Source organism: Electrona antarctica (genome assembly GCF_951216825.1).
Source record: "Electrona antarctica genome assembly, chromosome: 5".
NCBI lineage: Eukaryota > Metazoa > Chordata > Actinopteri > Myctophiformes > Myctophidae > Electrona > Electrona antarctica.
In genome coordinates, this window is record NC_136810.1 from 5,174,847 (window position 1) to 5,193,405 (window position 18,559).

Here is an 18,559-nt window from a genome sequence, read left to right on the forward strand (position 1 = left end):
CAGACTGTTTAACACCCTGTCAAAGCATCTCCAAGTCCCCTCCCACTTTGCCAGGGTCCTTTTTATTGATTTTACCTTTCAACAGAATGCAGATACACACCCTTCTGCAGAGACTCATGGGGTAAATGAAGGTATTATCCATCTTGTCAGAGACTTCCTCTCTGACCGTCCCCAACAGGTCCGTGTTAATGATACTCTGTCCGACATCACTGTGCTTAACACCGGTGCTCCGCAGGGGACTATCTTATCCCCCTTACTTTTCAAATGAATTCCATTTAGACCAGGATATGTTTAATTTGTTGATATGGCCCTGGTTGCCTTACTGAAGAAGGGGGACACAGCGGGGGAGGAAGCATACAGAGTACATGCGTCATCTCTTCAGAACTGGTGCAATAAAAGCTCCTTAGGGATCAATGTGACAAAAACAAAATGACTTGTCATTCATGAAAAGGAACCTGTGCAGTCCATTACAATTAGTGGACAAATAGTGGAGGTAGTAGACAATTTTAAATACTTAGGCACATATATTGACAGCAAACTCAATTTCAGTGAAAATACTGACCAGATTTTTAAAACTTGTAACCAACGCCTCCACCTACTACGCAAGCTCAACTCCTTTAGAGTGAGCAAACATATCATGGAAACAGTCTATAAGAACCTGATAGAGGGAATCTTGACTTTTAACATGGCAATGTGGTTTGGCAATCTTAATGTAAAAGGAACTAGCAAGCTGCAGCGAATAGTGAACCTAGCCTCAAAAATCATTGGGAAGAGACAGAAACAATTAAGCTGTATCTACAAGGAAGTACTTCGGAAAAAAGCTGTCAAGATAGCAAATGACCCCTCTCATCCACTCTGCAGGGAGTTTGAACTGATGACTGACTGATGAAATGTCAAGTTACTGAAGCTTAAAGTGATACTGTAACTGTGTATCATTATTTTGTGTAGTCTTTGAGGCTACCTACTGAAACTCCTTTCATCTGTTAGAACTCCGGCTCCTCAACGCTGCTGTGTCCCCCCCTGACCCCCCTTTATCCTCCCTCCACCCCCCCTGACCCCCCTTTATCCTCCCTCCACCCCCACTCAGAGTGGAATGGACTGACTTGTGCTCTGAACTGATCACTTCAACTCTCTGCACTTTATTTTATTCACTATTCTTTGCACTGTCTTGTCCTGTTTTGCACTTGTCCTAATGTTGTAACTGCACTCTGCTGTCCACCAAACCAAATCCCTAACATGTTTACATGTCATGGCAATAAAGTCTTCTGATTCTGAACTACTAACTAACTACAAGTATAATAATATAATAATAATAATGGGCTGTATTTGTACACATAAGAATCAATACAAATGAAATGAGGCAATGAAACACAACAAAACAGATGAAATGAGATTAAGAATAGATTAAAGTTAAAACGGTTAGAAATAAAACCAGCCTTATAAAAATGTGTTTTCAGGAGAGATTGGAAATGAGACTCTGCAAGCCTTATCTCCTCTTGTTGTTAGGCGGCACTTTGGATCAGGGAAGCAAATGCAAAAGAAAACGAGTGTGTATATTATTATTATCACATTCATAGGTGCCGGAGGGGGGGTCAGAAGGGTCAGAATTAGGGATGCACGGATGTATCGAACACATATCGCAATTGGGCATTATCGGTCAATATCGGTATCGGCAAATACAACTTTGCGTTGGCTATATGTTGGTGTTATTGGTTATTGATCTGCAGCCTACCAAGATATAGATTCTGTGTTATTGGTTATCTGCAGCCTACCAAGATATAGATTCTGTGTTATTGGTTATCTGCAGCCTACCAAGATATAGATTCTGTGTTATTGGTTATCTGCAGCCTACCAAGCTATACAGTAGATTCTGAACATTTATTTCATGTATTGAAGATGTATTTATTTCCCTGACCCAAAGGGAGGAAATAAAAACAACAAAAACTAAATAAACATACATACACAAATCATCCCAATAGTCTGAATGTCCCCACAATACTGCGATTGACTGGTCTATTTATTTATGTATTTCTCCCGGCGGGCGTTGGCTGCATGCTTGTCTCTCGCAGCAGCAATGACCGTTCTGTTTACTTGGTACATGCAGGTGCTCTCTCACGCTCATGGTATGATAACTGTGGGTGTGAAAGAAGCAGATTACCACCGCAAGGCTCGGGCTGCAAGAATCAAGTGCTGCTATGACTGACTGACCAGGGATCAGATTACTGTAGCGCAATTATGGGGGAACACATTTGTTCCCCGTCAGTTATAGTGTGATCATGGATTTCTTATTGATCGAGGTGCATGTCATTGACATTGTCTTATTGTAGGCTGCTACAGTATGGAGTGTATAGCTGACATCTCGCAGGCTATGTTAGTCAGAACATCATTTTAGGTTTGTCGGCTCCATAAAATAATGGGTGCCGGCCGGGTGCGTCTATCTTTTTTCTTTTTTTTTCTTCTTTTCTTTTTAAATGTTGGCTCCAGTTAGATCTGGGAACTTGCAGGGTTTGGGTCCATCATTTTTAACCTGTGAGAGCTCTACTCTATGTGTATAATATCAAATTATTATTCTCACAATTTATTCTGACTTCCTTATTATTTAAAGGAGAATTCCATACTAAAAGGCTTTCTTACCTTATTTCTTTGTAGTTGTTACGTCTCCACCAAAGAGGTCTAGGTGTTATTTTGTGCAAAAGCTCCTTATTGGCTATTTCCCTTATGGTAGGGGAAATAGCCAATAAGGAGTTTTTGCACAAAAAAACACCTGGACCTCTTTGGTGGGGAAGTAACGACTACAAAGAAAGGTAAGAAAGGTAAAAATGCCTTCTAGCATGGAATTATCTTTAAGTGAGGTGCAAATGTCCCCTCACTTTTTCCCTCATGCTAGCGTAAGTTAGCGTAAGTTAAGTTGTTTGTGTGTGTGTGTGTGTGTGTGTGTGTGTGTGTGTGTGTGTGTGTGTGTGTGTGTGTGTGTGTGTGTGTGTGTGTGTGTGTGCGCGTGTGTGCGTGCACGTGTGTTTTTGTGTGTGATACAGCTGCGCCCTCTGGTGGCGGGCAGGTGGTGTTACAGCGTGACAGACACAGACAGACAGACAGACATGATCTGCTGGGTCTCATAGTAAATGCTCACTGCGTTCGCAATAATAACAGGACAAGTGGTGTCTAATACAGATAACTCTGCCATATTCATACATCACATATTATTGTCGTGGTTGTGATTTAGTCAGAAGCTTGTGTTAACTCATTTTGACCTGAGATCAGATTCTATGAAAATCTTCTTTGAAAGTGAAATTCCCCTTTAATGATCTCGTTTACACAAACCTTTATGAAACTCCATCCATCCAATCATTCTCAAATTATTTTGTACATAGACATACAGTATCTTGACTTTGAGTGAAAAAATGGGTGAAAAGTTCTGGATTTTAGCTTTAAGTGATTAGTCATCATCTGTTCGGAACAGTCTGCTGATCTCTCACCAAGTTTGATGAAAACGCGGCCATCCATTCCCAGACAGACAGACAGACAGACAGACAGACAGACAGACAGACAGACAGACAGACAGACAGACAGACAGACAGACAGACAGACAGACAGACAGACAGACAGACAGACAGACAGCAATTAGAATCCCCTGCCTCGCATCGCTGTAGGCCGGGTAACATTGTACCGTATAGTTTCTTTGTAGTCCTCTATTTATACTGTAATTAGGACTCTGACTGGGCGCCTTTCAGCATGCAAAGAGCTTGTTAAAAGGAATTCAATTTTCAACTGTCTTTCCATTGAAATGGAAATGGGGGGCTGTTGTATTTCTATAGAAGACAATAATGGTGCTATGTGCTTAACCCATTTTGGGCGGGAACCCCTTTTGGTGTTAGCATTATGTTATGCTTTGGCTATTGAAAAATAGCAGATCTACAAGCTCATAGCGCGCCACCGAGTGGCGCGCTACGAGCGTGTAGGTCTGCTATTTTTGAAAAGTCTCGAAAAGGTGGCGCAAATCTTTGAATATATATTTCAGAGCGAACATTTTTAACTCAAATATTGGCTTCTGGGGGGTCCCTGGAACTACATATTTTGAGATGGGGGTCCGTGGCCCAATAGAGATAATTCTGGGGGTCCTTGACATGAAAAAGGTTGAGGACCAACCTAACATTTTTTCAGAAAAATGTTAGGATTTAGAAGCCTTTTTTAAATCGACCTCAGTACAGAATGGGTTAAAGGAAGTTGATGGATGTGATTTAAGGTGTCAGGGGGGAGGCTCACCCTGCAGCAGAGAGGTTGCCGTGGTTACTGTCTCTGGGACGCCGTCCACGCTGTAGATGGACTGGAGGAATTCTGGGACGCAATCGTTCTCATCTGTTAACGATACCTGGACCTGGGTAGTGTGGAAATATAGGGGGTGGGGGGAGGGGAGGGGAGGGGAGGGTAGAGAGGAAATATAGGGGGTGGGGTGGGGGGAGAGGAGAGGAGAGGAGAGGAGAGGAGAGGAGAGGAGAGGAGAGGAGAGGAGAGGAGAGGAGAGGAGTGATGAGAGGTTAAGACAGGGATATACAATTAGAGTCATTTTAATAACTCTTAACTCTAGAAGACAGCCACAGGTAATTCTCTGTACAGGAGGCTGGCCTCAAGCTAAATTGAACTTCAAATTTCCTCATCTTGCCAGTCCGATGCACATGATTGTATCTTCCACTTCATGGTTTTAGCCAAAAATAGAAATGTTCAGAGTATGTGTGTGTTTTCAACCTCTCCTCAGAGGAACATTTGGGGTACTGTAATGAATTGTATCTTCACCCCTTTTCACGTTTTGTGTTTATCTGAGACCGGGGAGGAGGCAGATCAACATCTTACTGTGGCAACAGGCTTGGGACCCAAAACAAAACAAAATGCATGCACTGCACAGAGCGCTTCTGTCTCCGCTCTGGAATGGATAGCTACACAAACTGCAAGGCCAAATTATCCTATAGTCTATTGGTTCCCAACCTTTTATACTGAAGTACCACTTCAGAAAATATGTGGCTCTCCAAGTACCACCATAATAATAATAACTGATGTTAAAATACAGGAGCGTATATATACCTGCCCCTTTTGTTCCATTCCTAAGCCAATAATGCTGCTGCTCTGACAAAATCAGCACAACTGATGATATTCTAATGTGATTAATCCGTTCTCAAATCTTCTTTGAGAACATTAACGGCTAGGTGTGCTGTCATGCTCATTTCAGCACGGCTGGATAGCCTATTTCAACCAAATTGCTTGGTCAGAAGAACTATACCTGTAATATAAATATTTCATTCCACTTTCTTTTTTCTGCTTTTTTGGGCGACTACTCTGTGTACCACCAAAGGGGCGGCTGTGGCTCAGGAGGTAGAGGTCATCCAATGATCCCTGGGTAGGCGGTTCGAATCCCGGCTCCTCCTGTCCACATGTCGAAGTGTCCTTGGGCAAGGCACTGAACCCTACATTGCCTCCAATGAGTGGGTCGGTGTGAGCTCGCCACCATTGGTGTGTGGATGTGGGAAGTGAGGACGCTGGCGTCGACTGTTCGCCGCTTCACCTCCCAATGTATGAATGAATGAACCATTTTGAGCACTTGGAAAAGCGCTATAAAAATGCAATTCATTAAAAGGGGGCTCAAGTACCACCAGGGGTACTAGTACCAGAGGTTGGGAACCCCTGCTATAGTCTACTGCCAAATAATACTAGACTTTTACATTACTCCGAAAACAGACATGCCTGGTTGACAAAACTGCAGTAGCTGAAAGGCTTCAAAGGCATGATGAGCAAAGCAACAGTAGGTCTACCATGAACAAAGGGAGTCTACCAACACGCCTCAAGCAGCAGTAGGTCTACCATGAACAAAGGGAGTCTACCAACGCGCCTCAAGCAGCAGTAGGTCTACCATGAACAAAGGGAGTCTACCAACGCGCCTCAAGCAGCAGTAGGTCTACCATGAACAAAGGGAGTCTACCAACACGCCTCAAGCAGCAGTAGGTCTACCATGAACAAAGGGAGTCTACCAACGCGCCTCAAGCAGCAGTAGGTCTACCATGAACAAAGGGAGTCTACCAACGCGCCTCAAGCAGCAGTAGGTCTACCATGAACAAAGGGAGTCTACCAACACGCCTCAAGCAGCAGTAGGTCTACCATGAACAAAGGGAGTCTACCAACGCGCCTCAAGCAGCAGTAGGTCTACCATGAACAAAGGGAGTCTACCAACGCGCCTCAAGCAGCAGTAGGTCTACCATGAACAAAGGGAGTCTACCAACGCGCCTCAAGCAGCAGTAGGTCTACCATGAACAAAGGGAGTCTACCAACGCGCCTCAAGCAGCAGTAGGTCTACCATGAACAAAGGGAGTCTACCAACGCGCCTCAAGCAGCAGTAGGTCTACCATGAACAAAGGGAGTCTACCAACGCGCCTCAAGCAGCAGTAGGCCTACCATGAACAAAGGGAGTCTACCAACGCGCCTCAAGCAGCAGTAGGTCTACCATGAACAAAGGGAGTCTACCAACGCGCCTCAAGCAGCAGTAGGCCTACCATGAACAAAGGGAGTCTACCAACGCGCCTCAAGCAACAGTAGGCCTACCATGAACAAAGGGAGTCTACCAACGCGCCTCAAGCAGCAGTAGGTCTACCATGAACAAAGGGAGTCTACCAACGCGCCTCAAGCAGCAGTAGGTCTACCATGAACAAAGGGAGTCTACCAACAGTAGGTCTACCATGAACAAAGGGAGTCTACCAACAGTAGGTCTACCATGAACAAAGGGAGTCTACCAACGCGCCTCAAGCAGCAGTAGGTCTACCATGAACAAAGGGAGTCTACCAACGCGCCTCAAGCAGCAGTAGGTCTACCATGAACAAAGGGAGTCTACCAACACGCCTCAAGCCTAAAACGGCTGATCCGGTGCTTCACAGGTACAAGGACAAGAGTTGCAGAAGGAGAAGAGACTGGAGCAGCACGGACATTTAGAGCCTTTTATTAGGTGCTAAAGTATACAAAGACTAACGTTTCGACCTTGCTGTCTTCATCAGAGTCATGTCTCATGACCGCAAGGTCGAAACGTTAGTCTTTGTATACTTTAGCACCTAATAAAAGGCTATAAATGTCTGCTCCAGTCTCTTCTCCTTCTGCAGTAGGCCTACCATGTCAGACATGAACGTTTGTAGCCAGATAAGGCAAAGGCATGTCTTTAATTTACAGTATATACAGTATAGACCGCCGCCCGGTAGTTTGGTCATTTGGAAGGCGTTAAAATCGGCCTCAGGTCTAAAGGGGTTAAAGCAGGGGTGCCCAGACTTTTTTGACTTGAGAGCTACTTTCAAAATGACCAACAAGATCTACCCAGGAAAAAATATTATATCATTGCTGAAAATAGTTAAAAAATGTACCTGAAGGCTTTGGAATAGCGGCGCTGGTGTTACATAAGACAAACGCACTTGGAATGGGAAATAGAGGGTGGAAATGGAATTGGTACTGTTTTGTTTTGTCTAACTTTGTAATGCATCTGAAGTTGCATCAAAGTATTGCATTGTGGGTTTGAGCTGACAGACCCGATTTGATGCTAATCAATGAAGTCACCTTAATTCAAGTGGCAGATTCCTTTTTCCTTTTTTAATTATATATATTTTTAGGGCCATGTCATGCAATCTACCTGCAAAGCCTTTCTGATCTACTGGTAGATCACGATCTACCTTTTGGGCACCCCTGGGTTAAAGTATGCACACAGGCCCGGTTCTTCCTACAGGCCGACGAAGCAACGGCTTCGAGCGCCATGGGGGAGGGGCGCCAAAAAAGGGGCGCCAAAAAAAAGTGCCCCCCCAGTGCCTCCCCAGTGCCCCCCCAGTGCCTCCCCAGTGCCCCCCCAGTGCCTCCCCAGTGCCTCCCCAGTGTCTCCCCAGTGCCTGAAACAACTGATCCAGGACGACACAAACACGGTAAGACACATACCAGGACACCTTAAGGAGAAAGATAACCTCACAACAGAACAAGCTAAAGCACTGAGGGAACTAGCCAACAACCAACAGATTGTAATCAAGCCAGCAGATAAAGGCTCCTGTATAGTAATAATGGACAGACACCAATACCTGTTTGAAGGGGAGAGACAGCTCAGCAATCAGGATCATTATAGGCAATTAGACAGACCAATTTACAAACAAACGGCTGTAAAGGCCAAAGCCATCATAAAAAGACTGAGGGAAAAGAAGCACATAAACGCCAAACAACAACAATATTTGCTCGGACAGGACACTCCACGAGCGAGGATATTTTATCTTTTGCCAAAAATCCACAAGAGCCCGGATTCATGGACAATACCATACGAAATACCGCCGGGGAGACCAATTGTGTCTGACTGTGGCAGTGAGACCTATCAGACAGCAGAGTATATTGAACACTTCCTGAACCCACTGTCAATAAGACACCCCAGTTTTATAAAAGACACTTACGATTTTGTAGACAAAATCAAAGCAATAGTAGTACCAAAAGAAGCCTTTCTGTTTTCGATAGATATAGACAGCCTCTACACAAACATTGAGACGACAGCAGGGCTACAAGCAGTCAAGGAAGTTTTCAGTAAATACCCAGACACAAATCGACCAGAGGAGGAATTACTCCAATTGTTAGACTTAAATCTAACCAGGAATGATTTTTCCTTCAATAACAAGTTATATCTACAAACCAAAGGGACGGCCATGGGAAAGAGGTTTGCACCATCTTATGCAAACATTTACATGAGCATATGGGAACAGACAGCCCTAGAAAAATGCAGACTAAAACCAACACATTACTATAGATTTCTGGATGATATCTTTGGAATATGGGAACATAGCAAAGAAGAATTCCAGGCATTTATTGATGTGTTAAATAGCCATCATAGATCCATAACGATAAAATATGTGACACACACGGAAAGTATTGACTTTCTTGATGTCACAATCTTCAAGGGCCCAAACTTCAACACAAACGGGAAATTAGACTTAAAAGTATTCTTTAAGGAAACAGACACTCACGCCTTACTACACAAAACGTCATTCCACCCACCACACTCGTACACAGGTATAGTGATTTCAAAATAGCCTGTAAAACGCTATTTAATGCTCTCAGACTACGAGGTTACACCAGGACATTCCTACGGAAAGCTCACAATACCTTCTTAGAGGTAAGAGTACGGGATCAAGGCCCAAAAATAGCCCTAGTAACCAGTTATTCAACACAGAGCAGACTAGCCAACAACAGATTAAAAAGGAATTTTGAGAACCGAACAGATGATCTTCTAAAGGAATATAAAATTATATCAGCCTACAGAAAAAACAAAAATCTTAAAGACTATCTGGTACAGAGCAAGCTAAAAGGAATCAACACACCAGCACGCCAGAGACCAGAATACTTCAAACCCAAACAAATAGTTAAAAATAGAACTACAAAACGCGTGCTGGAGATTAAACAACAGATAACAGCCAGCACCAGCAACTGTATTTATTTAATCACATGTGAAAAATGTGGCTTACAATATGTCGGAGAAACGAGTAAAACAATAGCTGCAAGGCTGAGACAACACAGGTACAATATTAACAATGCAAAAAAGACAACTACAAGGATTGTCCAACATTTCATGGCACATGGCATTGCAGATCTAAAAGTGTCTGGACTCCAACACAATCCCAACTGGACAGTAGGACAAAGACGTTTTAATGAAAGACAGTGGATCAAGAACCTCAACACGGATTTTCCTGGAGGTTTAAACATGCCAAAATATTAGACAAGTTGTTTTGATGTTGTACCAAAACTCCACAGACACATAGACAAAGCCAACACTCAATGGAAATCAGACTTTGAATAGGGGACACATTAGCACATTCCAAATCAACCTGGGACAAGAAGCAAAGAGGTGTCACTGACACCAAATGGGCCATTAGACACCGGACCCAGGAAACAAAAGAGAAACACATGTAAATGTTTCTTTTTTGAAATGGAGCCATGGGGTGAATTAACCCCAATAAGGCTAAATACACCAAAAATCCTACAACAATAGGGTAAACTTAAACTCAGGGATAAACTGGATAAAATCTAAGAGTGATTGGATTAGGCTTCCTTCAGGTACATGGCGAATGCACTCATTCCTTGCAATGTACTTACATACACTTACATATGTTGCGACCGCACTGAAGTCCCCAGGTCCCCCCAGTGCCAGTGTACCGCCAGTGCCTCCACAGAGCCTCCCCAGTGTCCCCACAGTGCCTCCCCAATGGACCCCCAGTGCCTCCACAGTGTCCCCACTGTCCCCCCAGTGCCTCCACAGTGTCTCCTCAAAAAAAAAAAATGTGGGGGGGGGGGGGGGGGGGGGGGGGGGGGGGGGGGGATCCTGCTTGGGGCGCCAGATTGCTCAGGACCGGCCCTGTATGCACACATCCTTTTTCCTCTTTTCTTTGTATTTCTGCCGCTGTGCTGTTGTTGTTGTGCCTCCACCACCATGCAGTGTTTTGGTTGTTAGTGTTTTAGTTTATTCTGCTTTCATTGTGAACACTGAAACCTCACAAGGTGTATAACAGCCCCCCTACTGAAAACCACTTTGGGTGTGCCTGGATAGGATAAATGCTGTTGTAGATGGCTGCATGGGGCCTATGGAAAAAAGCTAAAAAATTGCACTCTGTGTCTCCAGTCTGTTTTGTAAGCTCTTTAAACCATCTATTCGGGATTTGTGGGGAGTGTTGGGCTGCTAGTTCTTCAGGGCTTGTGTGTGTGTGTGTGTGTGTGTGTGTGTGTGTGCGTGTGCGTGTGCGTGTTGGCGCGCGCATGCGTCATATGCACACTGGCGCACACACGGTTGTCATAACTACCAGTACATGCAACATCTTACAATAGAGATGACATCAGACTTATGTGTCAACTATGAAGTCAACTAAACTTGGCAGTACAAATGCTTTCATTTACTTTTACTTGGTCAACCCAAGTTTTACATAATTTGTAACAGGTACTACGTGTCCCCCCACTGTAGTGCGTGCATGTGCACATCTTGTTAACGGGGCAGACCGGGGGGTTTTCCAAATCACCCAAAACACTGAATGCTCCTTTAAGTGTACTTTTGTGACCACTTTCACATTTACAGTATTTGTTACAGGTTTAAGCATTCATTTGTTCTTCCTTTTTTATATTCACCATGCAGGACACAACAATGTTACATGATGTTTATATTCACCATGCAGGACACAACAATGTTACATGATGGCACCATTTATATTCACCATGCAGGACACAACAATGTTACATGATGGCACCACCCAGAATGTATTATTCCCTTGTTTCAGTATGTTTGGATACTTGTGACTTTCACTTCCCTTATTCAGTAGCTTTAACAGACAAATGATTGTACTTTGGACATTTCTAAGAATGGAAGAAAGTACATTATGAATTATCCACTTACTGTAAGCCCTAAATCTAATTCAGTTTAGTGAAAATTGCACTTGTCTACAAGCTCACAACGCATCGCAACATGACATAGTATCTATACAGTTATTTGACTGAAGGGGTGAGTAATTTGTCCACCATGTAGTTTACAGATATTATGGTATATTGTTGGCAGGCAGCTAGCAGGGGATTGCAATGCTCACAATGCTATTTTTTCCCGCCTAGTTTTCTCTAATCATTACCTTATTTTTTGTTTGTATTTAAAGTTAATGATGGATATTTTATAGACATGGACACGTATATATCAATCAGTTGATATTTTAATAGACAGTTGACACACAGTGTCAGTTTGCACAGGACACAAGAGGAGCTCTGTCAGTTGAGACTTGGTGACTAGCACAGAGTAAAAACGGCTTAGAGCTATTTACAGCCAGTCTGTAAAAACAAAGCCTTTTGTTAAGAATGCGGCCAGGCACCCCAGGGGTCTGGGTGCTGTTTCTAATCTTGGTAACATCTCAAACTGCTAACCAACAGCTGTGTGTGTGTGTGCAGGGAGCTCCAAGCTCTCTGCTTCTTCTCTGCTCCAGAATTGACATGAATCTACACTGTGTATTTGTGCTTAATCATTTAGACTGGTTAACAATATAGTTTGAACAATTCCATTACATGTGTTCGGCATACTTCATATATAGTATAGATATTGAATTAGTCTTATTTGGTATAAAACTTATAGAGTGTTACATGAGCTGTATGCTCTGTGTCCCTCCTCCCCCTCCACCGGAAGATCCTGTGAGTTTCTAGGGAGGCGGGACTTAGAAGCTAGTAAATACTGCAGACGCTGTGAAACTAGCAGAGTCCACATTGATTAGCTATGATGTGACTTCATGTATTCCACGGGGCCTTCCGCCCGTGGAAAGCCTTGTACTGAGTTATTCTGTTCAATAAAACTGATCAGAATGTGACGACAACCTGCTCCTCGACTCCTTTCTTCACTCGACGACCATCACTGCTAAAGACACAATTTGGGTAACTTGGTGCTAAATATACATCATAAATGGCGCCCAATGGACTGGAGGAATGATGGTGTAGTTTCTATGCCACACTGAACGGACCTGCGACCTGCTGGGGGTCACTTTTGTGGCTCTGTGTCGTGGCGGTGATGGGGTGATCGAGGTGAGTTGGGGTGAAGAGGGGGGTCGTCTGCTCAGTGACAACGCGTGTTTTCATTCACCATTGTTTTATTTTTTCTGTAAACGCCAGGCGAGCTAGTCATAAACTTGTCTTTATCCCTTTATCTCGCATTTTTTACGACAATTAAGTACTTTCCTACTTTTTGATAGTCCGTCGTCAAGTGATGGCTGTCATGAAGCATACCTGGCCAAACGTGCAGAAGATATGGCGTGGCCATATAGAACAATACCTTTGCTTCCTGTGGGGGAGCGTGGATTCTGATATACCTTATAGGCTAAAGCGATTTCAAACGGCACACGTTTTTCGGGGAACCGGTGGGGTTGTGGATAGTAGCATGCGAGCAGACACAGTTGCCGCAGTGCTGTTCTGCCCCGCTGGGAGCTCCGGAAGGCGCGCGCGGTTTGCGAGCGTTTTTCATGACCAAGTTCTATTTGCGTGGCCGTCCTCATATTACATGGGGTGCACAATATTTGGACGGTTTTGTGCATTCCTGAGGGCTAGCCGAAAGTGTTTAGTGGGATAACTGGGCCCCACTTTATTGGGCGTATGGAATAGGAATCTGAAATTTTGGATACTAATATTAATATTTATTGATATTATTTTTCTGAGATTGTCTGGATTACGCACGGCCCAGTAAGACGAGCCGGCGAGCGTATTGCAAAACAGGGATTTTGTGACGTATATATATATACGATGCATAAGGTGCGCGCACTGCTGTGTACTTGTGTTTTTTTTTGCTTACATTGCTGCTGGGGGTATGTGCCTGCATTTCTGGTGATTGTTTGGTTATGATCGCTTTGTGCTGGCACTATTTCCTCCTAGCGGTGATTTGTGGAAAAACACGGGTGTACGTTAAATGTTTTACACCTTCGTATAAGTGGGGTGGGGGGTCTCTGCTCGACGGGGTATGGGGTCCTTTGTTTAAGAAAAGTACAGGGGCTTTTGCTGAAACATCGCGTGGGTCTGTGTGGAAGTGCGGCTTTATTCTGGGATTAGATGAGTATTTCTCTTGTATAAGGGCTGGTCTGTTTTGAGCAGCGCTACACACAGATGCGTGGGATGTGATGGCAGAGTCGTATTCCTTTGTCCTGTGGACAAGGGTCTGGACAGGTAAAGTATGGCGATGTTATGTTGTTGCTACGCTTTTGCCAATGATTTGTCGTCAGCGTACTGCTTTCCATGTTTGGGCGTATTGTTTTGGGGGTGTGGGTAACCTGTATGGGGAGCAAGTGTTTCCAGGAATCGGATCTTTTTTCGCTTTTTTAAATGTTTCTGCATTACTAAACGTGCGTCTTACATTCGATTAGGTTACGCTTTGCTTTTCATTGTGTTTATGGTTGCTCTTCCTGTGGGGCCTGAGTGGGACGTGCAGCGTGCTGATTTATTTTTGCTGTTTGTATCATTTTGGTGACGCTCATTTGGATGTGCTCATCTTGTTGTTAATATCTCTTCGTGGCCATTTTGGTTTTCCCAGTGGCATTGCGGCTCTTTGAGTACTGGCTATCCGGCGGCCGTACTGTCTTTGTTCCCGTTCGGGAGCGTTTCTTTATTTTTTACAGACTCTCTTCACACTTCCGGTATGTGATGCGGACTGTTTATGCTTTTTATTTTTCACTTTCCCAGTTACAGGGGATGTAGAATGCTTGGACTAGAAGCGTTGTTTCTAAACTTAGGCTGGTTTTCTGTCAGCAGCTCTTGCTAAAGTTGTTCCCTTACGCCCGCTGCGTGCGTGCGCGTGTGCGTGTGGGTGTGCGCTCTTTCGGCGCTGTTTTATTTTCTTTGGGGACTTTGAGTGACAGTTTATCTTTGGCTTGACAAAGCCTATGGTTTTGGCGTGCGTGCGTGCGTGCGTGTGCCTTGAGTGCGTGGTACGTCTGTGGTATGCGTGTGTCAGTTGATTTGTTCTGCTGACTGTGGAACTGTACTGTACGTGTGTACTTGTGGATGGTTGTTTATGTGGGAGCGTCTGATGAGTGCGTGATGAGTATGTATGACTGTACTCAATGTGTGTAGTGCGTGCCTGTGCCTGTGCGTGGGTGCGTGATGGATGCGTGTGTCAGTTGATCTGTTCTACTGACTGTATGACTGTACTGAGAGTGATGTTATGGATGGCGTAGCACTGTTTTCTGTGATGATCAGATTCTTGTCATGAGCCATGATGGGTCATGGCTCAGGGGGGAGTAATGGGTTAATACATTTATGAACAAACTAGATAAATAAACGAAATTAATAGGAGGTTAACAAATAAACTGGATGCATGAACAAACTGGATGCATGAACTAAATTAGATAAGGGAACTATAATATGGCTATTCATGTACGTTAGAGTGTACAAATATATAAGAGTGAAATTATATTTGAGAAATTATTTAAAGTGCATTTATGGACATTTTCTGTGTTAAAATGTGGAGCTAAGAGTAACCATTGGGCATATAGTAACCACGATAGCGAGTCTATTAACTTCACTGTAGGAATATGGTGTGGGGTTAGGCCCTGGTGAAAATAGTAGCTATAATGATAGGGTGTTACCTCATTTTTGATCAGTGACTGTTTAAAGGTGGATTGACTTTTTTCTTAAATGAATAATATAGATATTACAGTAGGGAGGTTCATTTAAATTTTGACGGAGACAACAGCTCAGTCTATTTTGTTGTCTTGTGCTCAAAAACTCAGAGATTGGGGACAATTAAGGTTTAAAGAATGTGGGTTCAATTTGGGGGTCCGAATAAAATTTAGAAGGTAAATGACAAATGCATCTCAAATTGGAAATGGTTACATTTAGGTAAAAGTTAGGTATAGGTTAATTAGGGATTGTTAAAAATACAGTTCTTATTAGTAAAATGTATATATAGTTCTGCATGAGTAATTTGATTCTGGGACAAAAACAGTTGCTTAGGGTGAGATAAATCTCCATTTACTCAGTATGGAGTTGGTTGTATGCAAATGAGTGTGTGGGTGATGGGGTAACTATTCCCATGCATGTGTGTGTGTGTGTGTGTGTGTGTGTGTGTGTGTGTGTGTGTGAGATTGTGTCACGGAGTGAGAGAGTCGAGGGGGGTCCTTCCCCTATTGCAATGGAAGACAAATATTACTTCCACCTTGTTTGTTTGAGTGCATGAGTGAGTGAAACGAGGGGGGTCCCTCTCCTCGCAGTGGTAGAGAGATTACTTCTATCCTGTCCGACTGTGTGAAATGAGTGAGTTTGAAGGGTTGGAAAATAATACTACTAAAACAGTGGTAGTATTTTTGAATCAACTCTGTGTGAGAGTGGCAACTCTGTGTGAGAGGCAAGGGAACTTCTCATTGAAAAAAGGCATAGCAATGGTAGACTTGTCTACGGTTGATCTTTTTTATTTTGGTGGTGGATTTATGGCTTGGTACACCTGTCACAGGTGTCAGAAGAAACGTACAGTATGTTTGCCAGGCCGTATGAAGCTTGAGTTTGGGGTAGACACCAGCCAGGGGTTTCAATGAGAAGGTCACACAAGCCTGAGAGTGTTTGTGGTGTGAATGAAATCGAGAATTGATTGAGAATAATGTATGTGTGAGTGAATTAATGATTGAATGTACTTCATACTAGACTTACTTAATTCAAGAAGGTTCTAGCTATGTCCGGTGAAATATTGCTAGTAGGAGCCATTCTAAAAGTGATAGTTAAATGAGTAAATACATACAGAGCTACGTGTGAGGAATTGCAATGACAATTTCAGCATGCTCTGACGGAATGTGCTTTTAGGGAAAGAGGGGGAGAGAGCTAAAATCCCTTCTCACCCTAAATAGTTTTAAGATAGAGAGCTTTAGGGCCAGGTGTGGACATCCTGTCCCTTCCTTATCTCCTATCACTGTCTGTTTTAACAGACCCACTGAGCTGTCCTGCAGGCAGCTATTTATTGGGGGTGCTATTTAGAGAAACAGATGGGACAGTGTTTGAAGAAGGAGTGAAGAGTGACTGATTGACCAGTGGCATGCAATGACATGTACACAAAGTGATGTCTGCTTTTGGAGTCTGATGTCAAGAGTAGATCGTAAGGACTACAGTTTCAAGGGAGGGTATTATGGTGTGAATTTGAAGTATTGGCTTTAGTTAATAGTGCCTGTTTGTGTGTCGGGTGATGAAAGCGGCGGCTGACAGCCTTACTACATAACAGTGATCACAGGAATTCGCAACCCTGTGTTCTGAGCACGACTAGCTGGTAACATGACGGAGGGGGAGTTGACCCATATCTCTAGGAGTGGAGGTTTCAGCCGAGGGATGATCACCCACGGTTGAACCTTTTAGGGTTAAACAAGCCAGCCCCTCAGCTCAAAACACCTGTCCATCAATACGTTTGGTGACGTGACATCAGTGAATTTAGATAGTTCAGTGACACTATATGAACTAGGGAGGTTAGCAAAGAGAATGAGATTAATGCCAGAGAGGTCATCTTAGTGACCAGTAGCTTGTAGTGTCATCAATATCCCAAGAAATGATTGGGGATATTTGTAGTGGGAGCCTGTATTTCTTCCTTTAATAGGTGTGGAAGAGAGGAGTCCATCCATGGATTCCTGAAGGTGTCGAAAATGACATCTGACTGCACCAAAAGGATCACGGGGAGACCACCAGCGCCTACAGGAGGTCATCCCGAGGGCAGAGAGTCCAGGGGGGTGTCTACAGGCAGCTGTGACAACAGCGACAGAGGAGCTCCTAACTCAGCTTCTACCGTCGGAAATCAACAGCAGGTGACTTTCACAGACCTGTGTTCGCTACAGGAGAGGTCCAAGGGAGGCTACGGCCCACGGGCCGGTGCCAACTGGTTCTCCTTCTGCACTAGGAGGGAGGAGAGGTCCAAGGGAGACCGTTCCAATGTTCGTATACAATGAAGAAGAGGAGCGTTCCTGCTACAGGAGCGTTTCAATGCTTTTGCTGTCATGATTGACATGACTAAGCAATAAGCTGTCCACTAAGAGCCTTGTGATTGCTCAAGGAGAATCTGCAGTTCACTCGAGCCTTGTGATGCTCAAAGTGAGTTCTACTGAGTTCTACTGCTGACTGCAGTTAAGCTGTAGTACACGTGTGCGGAAGCATATGGTGACAACGGTCTGCTTCAAAACTACAGATCTGAAAGCTATGTGCGAGCTCCGAGAATCAAGAATGATGTTCCAAGCGTTTTTATTCTGTAGGCGAAAAAATAATTGTGGGAACCGTTTCCTACGGCGCGTTGAACGTCTGAACAATTTGCGTCATGGAAAGAGAAAAAATCGTGGTTCATCTGAATTATGATTAATGTTGGAAAATGTTGTTCTAATGTTTGTATGTTGTATTCTGTGCTGACATAGGTCAAAGTAGATATAACAAGGTACTGAAATAGTACTGTTAAAGGGATGTTTGTTTTTATGATTAACCATTTTGTCATGCTATGAGTGTTAACTTTTCAATTACAGGATGTAACCAATATAGGAATTTGATTTAGTCTAAAATAGGATTTCAGTTAAAGAAGGACAGGTATTTGAATTCAATCAATATAGAAATTTGATTTAGTCTAAATAGGATTTCAGTTAAATAAGGAGTTTAATTTCTGTTTTAAATATGGTTCAGTTTCAGGTCTGTCCTACAACAGAACAAGCCCTATGCTTGTTCGGTTCTAATTAGATACAATTTAGGTAGTTAACAAGATGCTTCTGTGTCCAGGGAGGTCTATCACGTTGTACTATGGTTTAATGATTAATTTTGAATTTTGGAAAAAGAAAAATATTTTTGGCAATTTATTTTTGGAAAAATTAATTAGGCAGGTTATGACTTATGATGCTGTTATGGTATTGCAACAGGCGTAAGAGCCTGTTGAGGGAGGATGTGATGGATATTTTATAGACATGGACACGTATATATCAATCAGTTGATATTTTAATAGACAGTTGACACACAGTGTCAGTTTGCACAGGACACAAGAGGAGCTCTGTCAGTTGAGACTTGGTGACTAGCACAGAGT

The 18,559-nt window shown here is 43.4% G+C and overlaps 1 protein-coding gene across 1 annotated transcript in view; it reads right to left on the reverse strand.

The window, feature by feature from the left end:
* Positions 1-18,559, reverse strand: part of LOC306923243 (neural-cadherin-like) — a gene marked incomplete at its 3' end in the record, with an annotated part of 255,371 nt that overhangs the window by 141,084 nt on the left and 95,728 nt on the right. Inside the window, exon 5 of the mRNA XM_079501275.1 lies at positions 4,264-4,375. Within this exon, the coding sequence (XP_079357401.1) occupies positions 4,264-4,375 (112 nt within the window). The remainder of the gene's footprint in view (positions 1-4,263; positions 4,376-18,559) is intronic.